The sequence below is a fragment of the Capricornis sumatraensis genome, chromosome 10 (assembly GCF_032405125.1).
Source record: "Capricornis sumatraensis isolate serow.1 chromosome 10, serow.2, whole genome shotgun sequence".
Taxonomy (NCBI): domain Eukaryota; kingdom Metazoa; phylum Chordata; class Mammalia; order Artiodactyla; family Bovidae; genus Capricornis; species Capricornis sumatraensis.
The window spans coordinates 25620031-25640307 of record NC_091078.1 but is presented as its reverse complement, the minus strand read 5'-3'; the positions used below and the strand labels follow the sequence as shown (position 1 = coordinate 25640307).

The window sequence follows — 20277 nt, the reverse complement described above, 5'->3', positions numbered from 1 at the left end:
AACTTGTACACTAAAAAATACAAAATGCTGCTGGAAAAAACTAAAGACACAAAGGAAAGAAATACTATGTTCACAGACTGGAAAACTTAATACTGTTAGGGTAGCAATTCTACTCAAACAGACTTACAGATTCAATATAATTTTTCATGGTATGTACATGCAAGAGAATGTTATTTGGGCAGAAAAATGAAGTTCTGATTTTTGCCACAAGATGGATGAATCTTAAAAAACACTACAGTAACTTAAATAAGACAATAAAATTCACATATTGTATGATTCTACTTACATGAAATCGAGCAAATTCAGAGACAAACAATAGGTTAGAGGTCATGAGGAGCTTGTGTAGGAGGGAACTGAGTTACTAATGAACACAGAGCTTCTTTTGGGGAAGACCTATTAGTTATGACAGTGGACAGTGGTGACTGCACAAGAATGTGAAGAACTTTATACCATTAAACTGTATACGCAAAAATGGCTGAAATAGTAAGTTTTCTGCTGGGCATATTTTATCACAATAAAAAAAAAAGGAAAAAAATGTACATGCAAGAATTCCCAATGTATTTTTGAAAGTTAAAGAAGTCTGCCTTCCCTATTGTTAAGATTCTATAATACAGCAATTATTAAAATACTCTAATTCTGCATTACAAAAAAACAGATACATGGCCTATAGAAAAAGGTCCATAAAGATTCCTAAATATCAAAATACAGCAAAGAGAAAGGAGACATTTCATATCAGTGTGGAGTGGGGGGTAGTTAATGTTTTAAAATATAATCTGGGGTTAGAGTACTTTTTAAGACACAGTATTATGAAGTCAGTAAAAAAAACTTATTCATCCTATAAATGATAAGCAAAGTCATAGGAGAAACATATTAAAAATGTTTAAAAATAACAAGCAATTAGGAAAAAAATTACATCACATGTAAAAAAGGAACATATACCTTAAATATAAAAAGACTACCTATAAATCAGAAAAACAAATCACAAAAGGGGCCAAAATATGACCAAGCTATTTATATATTTTTTAAATAAGGCAAATAAATACATGAAACTCAAAAACACATAAATGGGAATCAAAGTAAGGTACAATTCTTTGGGTAAATTAGGCAAAAATTATGACTGACAGTGGTCAATAGCGATGAGTGTGGGAAAACCAGTGTTCCCATAAACTGCAGCTGTAAACAGGTCTGTAAGGAAATCAGTATGCTTTTTCAGCTATCAAAATTAAAGGCTCTTCAATCTACCTTCAAAATATAGTTATGGCCCTACATGTTCAAATATGAAGAGCCAAATGAATTATGCCATTTTAAGAAAAGGTCTTGAGCACCCTTGGATTTTGTTATCTGAGGGGGCCCTAGAACCAAGCCCCCAAGATACCTAGGGAAATGGCCCAAGTACTAAAATATTCATTTCAGCCAACCACCAACCAACCTCTAAGCACAGCACAAATTTCTTAGTCTGCTATTACAATTTGGCCCTAATTTTCAAATTATTTTTATTACTGTTATTTCGATATGAACCCTCTCTGAAGCCAAGTCCTTTGCTTTTCCTCAGATCATTCATTTTGGGGGGGGCAACGGGGTCATGCTGGATCTTGGCGCACCTGCCAGGGATCCACCCCATGACCCCTGTAGGGGAAGAGCAAGGTCTTAACCAATAGACTGCCAGGAAAGTTCCTCCTCATGGAATTCTTTCTACCAAAATCATTTTATACCTATTCTACTATATTATGCCAGTCACTCTTCAGGGACCAAAATATCTTGTTTACTCAATAAATGCATCCTTAAAATCTGTATCACTTCTATGGATCCACCTAGATAAAAACTGCCTATAATTCATTAAGCACTTAAAATTGGCAATCATGCCCAACAATATTTACATGTGATTAAGGCTCTATACCTTACAAAACACATGTCTTAAAAACACTACCTGTCATTAGAAGGTGCTCAAATATTTTTTGAATAAAAATATTTCAGTACATATTCATATTAAATATTTGCTCATATTGAATGACAGTGTATTTATTGAGTATGCTATCTCATTCACACAACGACCTTGTGAAATGGTCAAAGCAAGTAATTATTATTCTAAATCTTCTATTTATTACTGACATTTTACTGCTAGTTCTATCAGCTATTTAATTTCCCACTATGATTATAAATTTGTCTATTTTCTCTAACAGTTCTATTTCAGCTTTATGTACTTGAAGTCATGTCACAGGTACTTTGAAAACTAATATTATATCTTCTTGCTGAATAAAACTCCTGTCATGGTAAAGAAAGCCTCTTCATCCCAAATAATGCTTCTTTTCTTAAACACTGTCATTAAATCATGCATGCATGCTAAGTCACTTCAGTTAAGCCTGACTCTTTGCGACCCTATGGACTATAGCCCACCAGGCTCCTCTGTCCATGGGATTCTCCAGGCAAGAATCCTAGAGTGGGTTGCCATTTCCTTCTCCAGGGGATCTTCCAGTACCAGGGATGAACCTGCATTTCTAACATCTCCTGCACTGGCAGAACAGTTCTTTACTACTAGCTCCACCTGGAAAGCCACATGAACTATCTTTAATTAGTATCTGCATGGAAGTTTTTTCTTCCCCATCTTTTTACAACCACCTTTAGGTATTCTTCGGCTTCCCTGACAGCTCAGTTAGTAACGAATCCACATGCAATGCAGGAAACCCTGGTTCGATTCCTGGGTCGGTCGGGAAGATCCTCTGGAGAAGTGATAGGCTACCCACTTCAGTATTCTTGGGCTTCCCTTGTGGCTCAGCTAGTCAAGAATCCACCTGCAATGTGGGAGACCTGGGTTCGATCCCTGGATTGGGAAGATTTCCTGGAGAAGGGAAAGGCTACCCACTCCAGTATTCTAGCCTGCAGAATTCCATGGACTGTATATATAGTCCATGGGGTCGCAAAGAGTCAGACACAACTGAAAGATTTTCACTTAAGTATTCTTATGCTTTAGATGGATTTTTTAATAAACAGCAAATAAGTGTATTCTGTGGGTTCTCACCTCCAGGTTTGATAACCTGCCTTTTAATAGAAACATTCAGTCAATTATACTTCATGTAATTACTGATATATCCGGGTTTACTTATTAAACCTCGTATTTTGTGCTTTGTCTTGCCTTTCTTATGTTTGTCTCTCTTATTGTTTTATTTTTATCATTCTAACTTTTTCCCTTCTACTAAGCGGAATAATAAGTTGTCTATTCTTTTAATGCTTAGTCTAGAATAGTGTATCCAATAGATCTTTCTGCAATGATGGAAATTTTCTTAGTTGTGCTGTCTAAAATCATAGCCACCAGTAAGATGTGTCAACTGAGAACAGGAAATTGGCTACAGTGAATGAGGAACTGATTTTCTATTTTATTAAACTTTAATCAACTTAATCTGTCACACAAAGTTAAGTGGCCACAATGTTCACCAGCATAGCTCTACTCTGGGAATTCCCCACATCCTGGGTCTAGCTAACTCCATCCTCGTAGTGTTGTATAACATGCTCCTCTACTCTCATATGTCCTGTAAATTAGCTATTGGATGTAGACGTTTGAATATATTCAAATTCAGCAATTTCTAGTATAAATATTTCATCGGTTGGGCTGTATACTTCCTACTATATCTTATCAGTAGACTTACGTGTGTTTTCCTTTTAGTGATGCTCAAGTTGATCATGTATGACGTGGGAGGAATGAAATGATGTACACTTACTCCTATCTTTTAAGTTAATTCTGGAAAGACACTTCAATTAATAAATAAAGGTTATATAAAAGAGTGGGAGGGTAACTGAGATGATGGATACAGGGGTGGGAGTATAATTATTCTAGATATATATTTTTATGTTGCTTTGGCACCTAATAAAAATAATTTTAATAAAATGGAGATTTTAGTAAAATGCAGATCAAAATATTTACATATGATGTATAAAAAACAGCATTTAAAATATGAAGCTCCCTCCACGATTTTCATACATTAAAGCTTAACTGTATCCATTGTAAGACTGCAATGAATACAATATAAAAAAGATTGAGAATCACTGGCTTTAGCAACATATCTCAGATTTTTCTGCTTCATGATCAATAAAACTTACATACCTGGACCAAATTAGTTTAATCTTTTATAGGAATATCCTCATCAGGAGTCACTTTATAATTACGTCTTTAATCTTTAATTACTAAGAAAGCTCTTATTTGTTATAAGAATCATTTTCTTTAACAACAGTTGTACACTACTTAATTTTCTTTTTTTTTTTTTAATTTTTTATTTTTTTAATTTTAAAATCTTTAATTCTTACATGTGTTCCCAAACATGAAACCCCCTCCCACCTCCCTCCCCATAACATCTCTGTGGGTCATCCCCATGCACCAGCCCCAAGCATGCTGTATCCTGCGTCAGACATAGACTGGCGATTCAATTCTTACATGATAGTATACATGATAGAATGCCATTCTCCCAAATCATCCCACCCTCTCCCTCTCTCTCTGAGTCCAAAAGTCCGTTATACACAGCTGTGTCTTTTTTCCTGTCTTGCATACAGGGTCGTCATTGCCATCTTTCTAAATTCCATATATATGTGTTAGTATACTGTATTGGTGTTTTTCTTTCTGGCTTACTTCACTCTGTATAATCGGCTCCAGTTTCATCCATCTCATCAGAACTGATTCAAATGAATTCTTTTTAACGGCTGAGTAATACTCCATTGTGTACATGTACCACAGCTTTCTTATCCATTCATCTGCTGATGGACATCTAGGTTGTTTCCATGTCCTGGCTATTATAAACAGTGCTGCGATGAACATTGGGGTACATGTGTCTCTTTCAATTCTGGTTTCCTCGGTGTGTATGCCCAGCAGTGGGATTGCTGGGTCATAAGGTAGTTCTATTTGCAATTTTTTAAGGAATCTCCACACTGTTCTCCATAGTGGCTGTACTAGTTTGCATTCCCACCAACAGTGTAGGAGGGTTCCCTTTTCTCCACACCCTCTCCAGCATTTATTGCTTGCAGATTTTTGGATCACAGCCATTCTGACTGGTGTGAAGTGGTACCTCATTGTGGTTTTGATTTGCATTTCTCTAATAATGAGTGATGTTGAGCATCTTTTCATGTGTTTGTTAGCCATCCGTATGTCTTCTTTGGAGAAATGTCTATTTAGTTCTTTGGCCCATTTTTTGATTGGGTCATTTATTTTTCTGGAATTGAGCTGCATAAGTTGCTTGTATATTTTTGAGATTAGTTGTTTGTCAGTTGCTTCATTTGCTATTATTTTCTCCCATTCAGAAGGCTGTCTTTTCACCTTGCTTATAGTTTCCTTTGTTGTGCAGAAGCTTTTAATTTTAATTAGATCCCATTTGTTTATTTTTGCTTTTATTTCCAGAATTCTGGGAGGTGGATCATAGAGGATCCTGCTGTGATTTATGTCTGAGAGTGTTTTGCCTATATTCTCCTCTAGGAGTTTTATAGTTTCTGGTCTTACATTTAGATCTTTAATCCATTTTGAGTTTATTTTTGTGTGCGGTGTTAGAAAGTGATCTAGTTTCATTCTTTTACAAGTGGTTGACCGGTTTTCCCAGCACCACTTGTTAAAGAGATTGTCTTTACTCCATTGTATATTCTTGCCTCCTTTATCAAGGATAAGGTGTCCATATGTGTGTGGATTTATCTCTGGGCTTTCTATTTTGTTCCATTGATCTATATGTCTGTCTTTGTGCCAGTACCATACTGTTTTGATGACTGTGGCTTTGTAGTAGAGCCTGAAGTCAGGCAAGTTGATTCCTCCAGTTCCATTCTTCTTTCTCAAGATTGCTTTGGCTATTCGAGGTTTTTTGTATTTCCATACAAATCTTGAAAATATTTGTTCTAGTTCTGTGAAAAATATGGCTGGTAGCTTGATAGGGATTGCATTGAATTTGTAAATTGCTTTGGGTAGTATACTCATTTTCACTATATTGATTCTTCCAACCCATGAACATGGTATATTTCTCCATCTATTAGTGTCCTCTTTGATTTCTTTCATCAGTGTTTTATAGTTTTCTATATATAGGTCTTTAGTTTCTTTGGGTAGATATATTCCTAAGTATTTTATTCTTTTTGTTGCAATGGTGAATGGAATTGTTTCCTTAATTTCTTTTTCTACTTTCTCATTATTAGTGTATAGGAATGCAAGGGATTTCTGTACAAACCATCAATTATAGAATTTTTTGCCAGGAAGTTTCTCCCTGAAGTAAAGAATTCAGTTCATTTGAGAAATCATTATCAAACAAAGCTGGTAAGATCGCTGTTCTAAATGAACAGTTTGAAGACTCAGTACCCTAGGATTTCCTTCTTTTCTCCTATAGCTTCTGTGCTGTGCTTAGTCACTCAGACCTTCCAGATGTACAAGCTGAATTTAGAAAAGGCAGAGGAACCAGAGATCAAATTGACCACATCCCTTGCATCACAGAAAAAGCAAGGGGATTCCAAAAAAAAATCTACTTCTGCATCATTGACTGAGCTAAAGCCTTTGACTGTGTGGATCATAACAAACCATGGAAATTTCTTCAAGAGATGGGAATACCAGACGACGTTACCTTTCTCCTGAGAAACCGGTAGTCAGGTCAAGAAGCAACAGTTAGAACTGGACACAGAACAATGGACGGGTGCAAAATTGGGAGAGGAGTATGTCAAAGCAGTATACTGTCACCCTGCTTATTTAACTTATATGCAGAATATGTCATGCGAAATGCTGGGCTGGATGAATCACAAGCTGGAATCAAGACTGCCATGAGAAATACTGACAACCTCAGATGGTAACACTTTAATGGTAGAAAGTGAAGAAGAACTAAACAGCCTCTTGATGAAAGCAAGGAGACAGAAAAAGCTGGTTTAAAACTTGACATTCAAAAAATGAAGATTATGGCATCCAGTCCCATCACTCATGGCAAACAGATGGGGAATATGTGGAAACAATGTCAGATTTCATTTTCTTGGGCTCCAAAATCATCGCAGATCATGACTGTAGCCATGAAATTATGACTCTTGCTCCTTGGAAGAAAAGCTATGACAAACCTAGACAGTGTATTAAAAAGCAGAGACATCACTTTGCCAACAAAGGTTCATATAGTGAAAGCTGTGGTTTTTCCAGTGGTCATGTATAGATATGACAGCTGGACCATAAAGACTGAGTGCCAAAAAATGGACGCTTTTGAACTGTGGTGTTGGAGAAGACTCTTGAGAGTCCCTTAGACAGTGAGGAGATCCAACCAGTCAATCCTAAAGGAAATCAGTCTTGAATATTCATTGGAAGGTCTGATGCTGAAGCTCCAATAGTTTGGCCACCTGATGTGAAGAGCTGACTCACTGGAAAAGACCCTGATGCTGGGAAGACTGAGGGCAAGAGAAGAAGGCGGCGACAGAGGATGAGATGGTTGGCTGGCTACACTGACTTAATGGACATGAGTTTGAGCAAACTAAGGGAGACAGTGAAGGACAGGGAAGCCTGGCATGCTGCAGTTCACAGGGTCGCAAAGAGTCAGACACAACTTGGGACTGAACACATCAACAATAAAGGGAATAGGCAAAACACTCTAAAGCATGATCTATATGTATCTACACACAGTTTGATCAATGTAGTTTTAAAGGTAAAGACAGACCAAAATAATAATATGGTGCCATTCAAAACATTGGAAAAGTTTGCCAATTTTAACTGTTTCAGAGTTTCAATACCCTATCTTTCTGTGCTGACTTGATGCTAAGATTCAATGTAAGGTATATACATAAAGCCATTTTGCAGTAAATAGCAATGCATTTAACTTTATCCATAAATTAACATAAACATACAGTCCCTTTTCAATATTCCTCTGTGTCTAAAGATGTTTTCTGAAACTTAAACTATCTAATTTTGACAGATGAATCAGATTTTTCAGCTCCTTAAATTCTGGGAAAGACTGAGGGCAGGAGGAGAAGGGGGCGACAAAGGATGAGATGGTTGGATAGCATCACTGACTCAATGGACATGAGTTTGAGCAAACTCTGGGAGATAGTGAAGGACAGGGAAGCCTGGTATGCTGCAGTCCATGGGGTCGTAAAGAGTTGGACACAACTAAGGGACTGAACAACAAGTGATAGTCATTTTCACACCTCTCCTAGCCTTGAAAAATCCTAAACTCTATTCTACCAATGCTGACTTAGTTTCTACTTCATGTTCTACTGTTTCTACCTTCTCTGGCATGAGACAGGAAATCTTCTAAATTTACAATGCACTTTTAAAATATAGCAATATAGCAAATACTAGAAGACATCTGAAATGAAGATGTTAAATTTAAAATTCAAACACCTGCCATGTGTAAGTCACTCAGTCATGTCCGATTATTTGCGACTCAATGGACTATATATACAGTCCATGGAATTCTCTAGGCCAAAATACTGGAGTGGGTAGCTGTTCCCCCTTCTCCAGGGGATCTTCCCAACCCAGGGTCAAACCCAGGTCTCCCACATTGCAGGCAGATTCTTTACCAGCTGAGCCACAAGGGAAGCTCAAGAATACTGGAGTGGGTAGCCTAACCCTTCTCCAGCGGACGCTCCCAACACAGGAATCGAACCAGGGTCTCCTGCATTGCAAGCAGATTCTTTACCAACTAAGCGATACCAATATAAATAATTGCATATAAATAATAAAGGGATTAAGATTTGAAACACAAAAATAAACAGGCAGCAAAGGACTGACCCTTTAATGCTAAATTAAGAAGATGGGAGGAACTAAAATAACTAAAGTCACTAAGTGACTAAAAAAAAGAACCTCCCAAAAGGATTTGAAGCACAGGACTGCAAAAATCAAGAAAGCAAAGGTTCAGGGAGGCTATTTATCATAGCGCTGGAAGGACAATTTTTCCTTTTTAAGCTTTGAAAGTGTGAAGTACTATGTTCATTGAAAGAAGGAATTATTTTTACTTCTTTTAATCAATTTGAACTACAGGATATCTTCACCAAGAATTACATGTAGATGATCAAAACATCCAGGTACATGAAGAAATATACTAGATTATTTTAAGTTCCAATACTGTAGCCTTTAGATATTTCTTTATTCTATTTCAATTTATTTGATCATAAAAATCCAAATCCTATGACTTCATTTTTTATTATCCAAGAGAAATGCTGCACAGAAATTACATTATTTACATACAATTGTCGTCTCTGTAATAAGGGAACACAAAGATGTTATTATGAAATGTTTCACTAACTTGTAAATAAAGCTATTGGGACAGACCTAAAATTTATTTCTGCTTAATAGACACTTTATTCCAAGACAGTACAGGTTTTAAAAAGAAACTATATCTACATCACACTTCTAGAACTATAGAATAGGAAAAACTCTGAACTCTAGACCAATTTCATTCACTAAATGGAATAAATGAGAAAACTGAGGCCCAAACTATAAATCAAGTGCTTAAACATTTTAAGAAATCTTTCTTTGTCATCAGTTATGCATTATTATGTATACTTATACATTTAATTCCTATTTATTCAAATGAATTTCAAAATATGTTCTACTAAGATCTATTTTGTTTGGCTGACTTGAACAAATACAGATGAAATACTACACGTGAAATCCGTATTCCAAACTTTATTAATTCCGAAGAAGCCTACTAGCCAGTAAACCCCAAAAGGCAGAAATAACTGTACTCACACTTTTTATTCAAAGATATAAGCACTTATCTACCCTCCTCAAATTCTGTATGACTCACAGCTTCAACTGGCTGCATCCAGGGAACAGGTCTAGACCATGCTGCAACATTAGAATTTTGGCACCGAGTCCAACCAAACAGTAAATGAGTAATAAACTGCTTTCTCTTAATTAACCAAGTATCCTATAATCAGATCAATAGGTTCTATATAATAAGAGAAAAAAACATTTTGAGTTTACTACTGTAATTTCTTAAAATAGCTAAAATACAAAATGACTACAAATTCTACATGAAAAGATTCTATCCAATTAGATAATTTCAGAGAATGTTCCAACATCTTAAGCATTTCAATATTTAGTAAGCATTAATCTTAAAGGATGGGCTTCCCTGGTGGTGCAGAGGTTAAAGCATCTACCTGCAATGTGGGAGACCTGGGTTCAATCCCTGGGTCGGGAAGATACCCTGGAGAAGCAAATGGCAACCCACTCCAGTATTCCTGCCTGGAGAATTCCACGGACGGAGGAGCTTGGTGGGCTACAGTCCATGGGTCGCACAGGTTGCAAAGAGTAGGACACGACTGAGCGACTTCAATTTCACTTTCAGTCTTAAAGGATAAAGTATACAATCCATACCAATTTGTCAGATTAAAATTTTACATCAAATAAAACACATTTATTAAAAATCCACATTGAAAAAAATGTTTCCGGAGTATTAGGCAGAAATTAATTACTGTCAAATCTTGAAACATGAAATCGGCAGTGTTTGGTACCACCAAATTGCCACCATTAAAAAACTTGCCTAACAATGACAGAGTAGAAAAATACAACATTTACGGTATATACCCTAAAAAGTAAAGGTTGCTATTTCTTTCTATTTTCTAAAATATTACTTTTACCACTTGCTGAGGTTTCTCTTTAATAATGGCACACTTCCTGACATAAAATTTTAGGTATTTATTTTAAATTACTACGAAAACTAGGTATTTATCTTTTATATACATTAATTTTTTTAAAGTTCTGAGATACATCTGGATACAACAGAGTAGAACATATCGCCCTTCTAGAAAATAACACCTGAAATTATTCAAAGTCATAAAACAAAAATCTAATGTCTCAACCTTAAATAACACATGAGTATTAAAAAAAGGCTGTATTTCAAATGCTTTCAAAACAAAATAAAAGAGGCAAAGAAATATTACCACATGTATCAGTTATGGTGCTTTTGGTACCAAAGAAAAGAAACACCAACAAAAATAGAAATAAAGTCATTCTTCGTAATGAAAAGTTTTCTAAGTGAAAAACTCAATAATTGTATTTAGGTTTCAGAAAAACAGTGTGATCAAGTCATATTTTTTTGGTGTCTTTTCAATACTGCTAGCCTCTATATTTTAACTTTGTTCTCAAACTGGCTTACCTTAAAATAGGAAAACAGCTGCGGCAATTCCAGACTAACACCTACACAGTACTCCTTGGCTTCATTCTGACAGGGCTTATTTAAGGCGTATATCCATCAATGTAACCAGGAGTTAACTCCCTGATTGGTTTAGGAATACCATCGCCTACTCTTTAGTCAAACCACAGGATGATGAACAGGGGAAGTAACCACTTAGGTACACAGTTTCACACAATAAAAAAGGAGATTCAAAACTAAGAGGAAATACTTGACAATTGAGATCGTTGGTAAGAACAAGAAATTTATGATACTCAACTAATTTATTTGCCATTCAGTATTTATTTGCCATTCAGTAGAACATTTACTTGGAGAAGGCAATGGCACCCCCCTCCAGTTTTCTTGCCTGGAAAATCCCATGGACTGAGGAGCCTGGTAGGCTGCAGTCCATGGGATCGCTAAGAGTCAAGACACAACTGAGCGACTTCACTTTGACTTTTCACTTTCATGCACTGGAGAAGGAAATGGCAACCTGATCTAGTATTCTTTCCTGGAGAATCCCAGGGATGGGGGAGCCTGGTGGGCTGCCGTCTATGGGGTCACACAGAGTCGGACACGACTGACGCGACTTAGCAGCAGCAGCAGAACATTTACTAAACACTTCTACTGTACTGTAAAGTAGAAAGAAAATATGAGTTTCAAAGATGAAGATATTCTTTGCACATAACTTACAATCGTCAAAAAGTAATACATTTAACCTACCAACTTTGGAAAATGGCCTATATACTTTCAATTAGGTTGAAAAATCTATATATTTTTACTTTCAAATGCAGTTATCATCCCTATATGAAGCTAAGAGAAAGACTGGAGATCTCTTCAAGAAAATCAGAGATACCAAGGGAACATTTCATGCAAAGATGGGCACAATAAAGGACAGAAATGGTACAGACCTAACAGAAGCAGAAAATACTAAGAAGAGGTGGCAAGAATACACAGAAGAACTAAACAAAAAAGATCTTCATGACCCAGATAACACCAACGGTGTGATCACTCACTTAGAGCCAGACATCCTGGAGTCTGAAGTCAAGTGGGCCTTAGGAAGCATCACTACAAACAAAGCTAGCGGAGGTGACAGAATGCCAACTTAGCTACAAGTCCTAAAAGATGATGATGTTAAAGTGCTGCACTCAGTACACCAGCAAATTTGGAAAACTCAGCAGTGACCAGAGGACTGGAAAAGGTCAGTTTTCATTCCAATCCCCAAAAAAGGCAATGCCAAAGAATGCTCAAACTACCACACAATTGCACTCATCTCATACTCTAGCAAAATAATGCTCAAAATTCTCCAAACGAGACTTCAACACTACATGAACCGAGAACTTTCAAATGTTCAAGCTGGATTTAGAAAAGGCAGAGGAACGAGAAATCAAATTGCCAACATCCTTGGGTCATAGAAAAAGCAAGAGAATTCCAGAAAAACATCTGCTTTATTGACTATGTCAAAGCCTTTGCCAGAGTGGATCACAACAAACTGTGGTAAATTCTTAAAGAGATGGGAATACCAGACCACCTTACGTGCCTCCTGAGAAATGTGTATACAAATCAAGAAGCAACAGTTAGAACAGGACATGGAACAACAGGCTGGTTCCAAACGGGCAAAGGAGTACATCAGGGCTGTATCTTGTCACCCTGCTTATTTGACTTATATGCAGAGTACATCATGAGAAACGCTGGGCTGGATGAAGCACAAGCTGGAATCAAGACTGCCGGGAGAAATATCTATAACCTCAGATATGCGGATGACACGACCCTTCTGGCAGAAAGTGAAGAACTAAAGAGCCTTTTGATTAAAGTGAAAAAGGAGAGTGAAAAGCTGGCATAAAATTCAGCATTCCAAAAACTAAGACCATGGCATCCGGTCCCATCACTTCATGGCAAATAAATGGGGAAACAGTGGCAATAGATGGAAATAGATGGAAACAGTGACAAGACTTTATTTTCTTGGGCTACAAAATCACTGCATATCAAGACTGCAGCCATGAAATTAAAAGACGCTTACTCCTTGGAAGAAAAGCTATGACCAACATAGACAGCATATTGAAAGCTGAGATATTACTTTGCCAACAAAGGTCCATCTAGACAAAGCTATGGTTTTTCCAGTAGTCATGTACAGATGTGAGAGTTGGACTATAAAGAAAGCTGAGTGCCAAAGAATTGATGCTTTTGAACTATAGTGTCAGAGAAGACTCTTGAGAGTCCCTTGGACTGCAAGGAGATCCAACCAGTCCATCCTAAAGGAGATCAGTCCTGAATATGCACTGGAAGGACTGATGCTGAAGCTGAAACTCAAATATTTTGACCACCTGAAGCAAAGAACTGAGTCATTAGAAAAGACCCTGATGCTGGAAAAGATAGAAGGCAGGAGGAGAAGGGGACGACAGAGTATGAGATGGTTGGAGTATGAGATGGCGAGACTGACTCGATGGACATGAGTTTTAGCAAGCTCCAGGAGTTGGTGAAGGACAGGGAAGCCTGGTGTGCTACATCCCAATGGGTTGCAGAGAGTCGGAAATGACCGAGCGACTGAACTGAATGACAACATTCTGTTTTTAATTAATGGCATCAAAATATGTGCCAGAATGTTCTATCACAGGTGAAAAGGACGGAAACAAAAGTTTCTTTAATTTTACACAGAAACATACAATTCACACCATTTGTTGTTTTTAGTCACTGTTGTGTCTCACTCTTTCACGATCCCATGGACTGCAGCCCACCAGGCTCCTCTCTCCATGGAAATTCCGAGGCAAGAATACTGGATGGGTTGCATTTCCTTCTCCAGCGTATCTTCTGCACCCATAAACTGAACCCATGTCTCATGCCCTGACAGGCAGATTCTTCACCTCTGGGTCATGTGGGAAGCCCAGCACACAGTTTATTTTTGTTTGTTTGTTTGTTTTTTTATTTTTTATTTTTTTATTCTTACATGTGTTCCCAAACATGAACCCTCCTCCCACCTCCCTCCCCATAACATCTCTCTGGGTCATCCCCATGCACCAGCCCCAAGCATGCTGTATCCTGCGTCAGACATAGACTGGCGATTCAATTCTTACATGATAGTATACATGATAGAATGCCATTCTCCCAAATCATCCCACCCTCTCCCTCTCCCTCTCCCTCTGAGTCCAAAAGTCCGTTATACACAGCTGTGTCTTTTTTCCTGTCTTGCATACAGGGTCGTCATTGCCATCTTTCTAAATTCCATATATATGTGTTAGTATACTGTATTGGTGTTTTTCTTTCTGGCTTACTTCACTCTGCATAATCGGCTCCAGTTTCATCCATCTCATCAGAACTGATTCAAAATTAGAATAGTTTAAATTCAGTGTTTGAAGGTCACTTACTCCTCACTAAGTGATCATGAGACAATTCCCCTGTGTACAAACTTAAATGTTTGGTCTGCAAAACACAATGCTATGATTTTTGGTTCCTTCTGTGTCCTGGAAAAAACCTGATACATTTGGCAGTCATAAATGTTCAACATGCATAACAAAGCAAGAAACTTTCTACAACAATGGAGCTAAAAAAAAAAAAAAAAAACATGCTGAGGGCTCAAAACCTATTTTACTTCATCAGTAGCTTGGCCCTCCTGAATAAAAAGAGTTCAGATAAAGTCTTTTGTTGATTAATATAATTCCAAAATATCCCAGATTTTTCAAAACATTTCTTAAACGTAACCAACAGAATATGTGAAATTATCGAAGGACAGCTGTGTAAAACTTCTACAAATTTACTCATTTACTTAAGAGATCAGATAATCATTAAAACCTGCAGCATAAACATTTTGGCCTCAATGGATTTGTATCAAATCATATGTTCATAATGTAAGAGGTTTTTTATGCTACCATGGTGTATTGGGCAGAATGCCACCCCCAAAATATTCATGTCCTAATACATGAAGACTCTTGAGAGTCCCTTGGACTGCAAGGAGATCCAACCAGTCCATTCTGAAGGAGATCAGCCTGGGATTTCTTTGGAAGGAATGCTATGAAACTCCAGTACTTTGGCCACCTCATGTGAAGAGTTGACTCATTGGAAAAGACTCTGACGCTGGAAGGGATTGGGGGCAGGAGGAGAAGGGGACGACTGAGGATGAGATGGCTGGATGGCATCACTGACTCGATGGATGTGAGTCTGAGTGAACTCCGGGAGTTGGTGATGGACAGGGAGGCCTGGCGTGCTGCGATTCATGGGGTCGCAAAGAGTCAGACACGACTGAGCGACTGAACTGAACTAAACTGAATACATGAAACCTGTAACTATGTTAAACTTCCATGGCAAAAGAGAACAGAAATGGAATTAAGGTTGTTAATTAGCAGATGTGGAGATTATCTTGGATTATCTGGGTAGACCCAATATGACCACAAGGGTACTTAAAAGTATTTAAAGGGAAACAGCAGAGTCAAGAGGGTGATGTAACTAGAGAAAAACAGAAAGATAAATTGCTGGATTTTAAAGAGGAAGAGGACCATGAGCCAAGGAATGTGGGCTGCTTCTACAAACTAGAAAAGGAAAAGAAATCATCTCCCTCAGAGCCTCCAGAAAAGAGCAAGTTCTAATCACACCTTGATTTCGGCCTACGGAAACCCGCAAGTTAGACTTGTCATCTCCAGAACCATTAAAATATAATTCATTTATATTGCTTAAATCGGGCAGAGGTCCCAACCCTGTTAGGAACGAGGAGGCATAGCAGGCTGGCCAGCATGAAGCTTCATCTGCATTTACAGCTGCTCCCTATCACTAGGAATAACGTCCGAGTTCCACCTCCTGTCAGATCAGCAGCACCATTAGATTCTCATAGGAGCTCGGACCTTAACCCTAATGTCAACAGAGAATATCCTGAGATTGCCACAAAATAGAAATAAAGTGCACAATAAATGTAATGTGCTTGAATCATCCCAAAACCACCCCCACCTCACTCCCATGGAAAAATTTCTACAAAACCAGTCTCTGGTGCAAAAAAAAGGCTGAAGACTAGTGGTTTAAATCAAACAGGCTGTGATAACTAGTTAACAGTAGTACACGAAATTAAAGTGAAAGTCACTCAGCAGTGTCTGACTCTTTGTGACCCCCATGGACTATACAGTCTATGGAATTCTCAGTCTAAATACTGGAGTGGGTAGCCGTTCCCTTCTGCAGGGGATCTTCCCAACCCAGGGAAAGAATCCAGGTCTCTCCCACTGCAGATGGATTCTTTACCATTTGAGCCACAGAGGAAGCTCCACAGGAAACTAATGCACATGGAAATTCTTCATATGTAAGACCAAAAATAAGAGAAACTGATTAACTTTTGAGACATAGTATCCCCTAAACTTCCCTGGTGGTCCAGTGGCTAAAACTCTGTGCTCCCAAGGCAGGAAGCCTGGTTTTGACCCCTGGTTAGGGAACCAGATCCTACACGCTGAAACTAAAGAACCTACATGCCTTCAGTTCAGTTCAGTTCATTCGCTCAGTGGTGTCCGACTCTTTGTGATCCCATGAATCGCAGCACGCCAGGCCTCCCTGACCATCACCAACTCCCGGAGTTCACTCAGACTCACGTCCATCGTGATGCCATCCAGCCATCTCATCCTCAGTCGTCCCCTTCTCCTCCTACTCCCAGTCCCTCCCAGCATAAGGGTCTTTTTCAGTGAGTCAACTCTTCACATGAGGTGGCCAAAGTACTGGAGTTTCAGCTTTAGCATCAGTCTTTCCAAAGAACACCCAGGACTGATCTCCTTTAGAATGGACTGGTTGGATCTCCTTACAGTCCAAGGGACTCTCAAGAGTCTTCTCCAACACCACAGTTCAAAAGCATCAATTCTTCAGCACTCAGCCTTCTTCACAGTCCAACTCTCACATCCATACATGACCACTGGAAAAACCATAGCCTTGACTAGATGGACCTTTGTTGGCAAAGTAATGTCTCTGCTTTTGAATATGCTATCTAAGTTGGTCATAACTTTCCTTCCAAGGGAGTAAGCGTCTTTTAATTTCATGGCTGCAGTCACCATCTGCAGTGATTTTGAAGCCCCCCAAAATAAAGTCTGACACTGTTTCCACTGTTTCCCCATCTATTTCCCATTAAGTGATGGGACCGGATGCCATGATCTTCGTTTTCTGAATGTTGAGCTGTAAGTTAACTTTTTCACTCTCCTCTTTCACTTTCATCAAGAGGCTTTTAAGTTCCTCTTCACTTTCTGCCATAAGGGTGGTGTCATCTGCATATCTGAGGTTATTGATATTTCTCCCGGCAATCTTGATTCCAACTTGTGCTTCTTCCAGCCCAGTGTTTCTCATGATGTACTCTGCATATAAGTTAAATAAGCAAGGTGACAATATACAGCCTTGACGTAGATATCTGGCTCTAGGTGAGTGATCACACTATCGTGATTTTCTTGGTCGTGAAGATCTTTTTTTTTTTTCGGCCCTAGCAAAAATCAAAGATCCTGAGCGACATAACTAAGACTCAGTGAAGCCAAATGAATAAATATTGGGCTTCTGTTATGGCTCAGTTGGTAAAGAACCTGCCTCCAATGCAGGAGACCTGGTTTCGATTCCTGGGTCGAGAAGATCTCCTGAAGGAAATGGCAACCCACTCCAATATTCTTGCCTGGTTAATCCCACAGACAGAGGAGCCTGGTGGTCTACAGTCCATGGAGTCAGAAGAGTTCGGCACAACTCAGTGACTAAATGATAATCATCCCCTAAACTAATTATCCTCCCAAATCATGTGTCATAAACACATGCACAGCTGAGATTACTAACGACCCTGTTAAGTTTTAAATTATACAGACATGCAATAACAAAAAACCAAAACAGCCTATTTAATAGTATTTTTCATATAACTGATCAAGCTCCTTTGGCCTTGATTCATTCTGCAGTCACAAAAATATACCATTCGAATTACATTTTGGTGATGCTAAACTGTCTCAAGTTTCATTTAACTTAGGTAACATGAATGGAAAGAGATATGAATATAATAAAGTTTGAAAATAACTCTATATCTGTAGGTTCCAGGCTAGAAACTCAGATTATACTGTACATTTTTTTAAGACGGTTAAAGGAAAACTGTCAAAGGTTCACACAGTTACAGTATAGTTCAAAACACATTTCTGAAGGAAAATTTGCACAAATGAAATGTACAGTTATTAAGTGCACAATTCAATGAGTTTTAATATATGTATGCACACATGTAATCAACAATTAAGATACAAAACATTTTCATCATCTGAGAAAACTCTTTCCTGGTCTTTCCAGCCAATTTCTCCATCCACATATACTTTTCATTTTTTAATACCAAATCTATTAACCTTGCCTTTTCAAACACAGTATTTGAAAACTCCCCTCTCTTTATATCATTTAAATTCTCATATAAGTTTTTAATATATTTAACTTTGATAAATTGGCTGTCACCAGTGATACTCATATTTAAAACTATATCTCCCAATTCTCATGTATCTACTAAAAATTTGCGGAAAACAAAATATCATTCCATGTTTGTTTTGAAACCATTTAAAAAGGCTAACCCATAATCTATCTTCCACATAAAATCAAGACAATTACATATCAGAGTAAAAGGAAGAAAAATAAAATCAACACACGCTTTTACGCAAATACACTGAACTGCCAGTCTGCAGCACCGTTAAGAAATGTTTGGGTTGTTTTTTTTAAAAAGCTGACTCTGTTTTTTTTCTTCAATGAGAATGACCAACCAGAATCTCCAAACTTACCTCTATTCTGCAAACATGCTTTGCAATGTCAAGCCGACACTAATACAAGCAGCAAGAAACCATATCACTGACTACATTCATCAAACTGGACTTAAGGAAAACAGACTCAAACCCTCCAACAAAAATATTAGGTATGTACACATATACATACTAAAGAAATTTCGGAATTGTAAACCTGCACATAAAAAGATAAAAGTTCCCAAATTTTAAATATTCAGTGAAAAATACCCCAGGGTATTACCAATAAACTCCATGGATTATGTATTCATAAATCAATCTTTCAAAACCTATCAATGTCCTGCCTGTACTTGGCTCCTTAACTCCAACCCGTCCCCTGGCGAAAATGTTACTGGAACACTAACAGCGTATCCCGTCTCAGAATCTTGCACATTTCTACACGATTGAAAGAAACTATTGGCAGTGTCACATGTAAGGAAAAGCAAGCAAAGAAAAAGCCACTTTAAGGTTTCGCGGGGTATTAAACGTTTTAATTGACAATATCTCGTTTCACTTAAAGTCATATAAATCCCAGGAACGGATGACTTCAAAGAACTATTCCCTTCTAACAACAACAACAAAAACTATGGAAAAACAACAATCCCAAGGAAAGAAGGGCGGGAGGGAGGGAGATATTCATTTCCACGACCCTCCAAACCGAAATTTTCCACTTTCTTCGTTTCCGGTTAGAAAACCAAGCATCTACTGTATAAATAAGGTTTAATCAGGACACCTGCCACTGCCAAGGCCTTTGCCTCGAAAATACGCACGAATCTCAAGACAGGCTGGAAAACCAAAGACCTTTTTTCTTTCCTCCCTCCCCTTCAGCGACCTTAAGGGTAAGTTTTAAATCTCCAAACCCTCTGCACTATTAAGAGTTTTGCAAACAGACGCTGGTGAAGCTGGCGCCTCACCGCCACGAGCGGCCCGCCCCCACCCCCACCTGCACGCGCGGCGCCGGGCTCGCAGCCCCGCCTTTCCGTAAGGTCTCCGCGGCCGCCGGGGCACCGCAGGGGAAGCCGCGGCCGGACCCCACCCGGACAGTGGCCGAAAGGCCCTGGCGGGTGCCGGGGAGTCCCGCCAGATCACCGGCTCCACAGAAGCTACTCGTGAGGAGGTGGCGACCCCGGCAGGGTATGTGGGCAAACCCGCCCAAGAGCGCAGGAGAGGGGCGTGACCGCCAGTTGGCCCGCTGAACCAGGTGCCAGAAGTAACCCCAGACAGTGCGGCGGCGGGACCACGAGTGGGGGTGCGGCCGCGGGCTGGAGACTGAGGGGTGGTCGCGCTCTTACCGCCAGGTCGGGATTGCGGCTGTCCCTGTGTGACACCGCTCGGATAACCCCCGCTCGCCAGCCCCGCCAGCAGCGTCCGCTCTCCCCGCGCTCCAGCCGCGCCTCTTCGCCGAGCGCCAGGCACAGGAACCGCTTCCCCACCAGCTCCGGCCGCGCCTCCACCGCCAT

At 39.0% G+C, this 20277-nt stretch overlaps 1 protein-coding gene across 2 annotated transcripts in view; it reads right to left on the bottom strand.

Annotated features, from left to right (window-relative positions):
• The window catches only part of JMJD1C (jumonji domain containing 1C), a 281539-nt gene extending 261262 nt beyond the window's left edge, over positions 1-20277 (bottom strand). For both annotated transcript variants that reach the window (XM_068981931.1, XM_068981932.1), the window contains exon 1: positions 20110-20277. In XM_068981931.1, the coding sequence (XP_068838032.1) occupies positions 20110-20277 (168 nt within the window). The remainder of the gene's footprint in view (positions 1-20109) is intronic.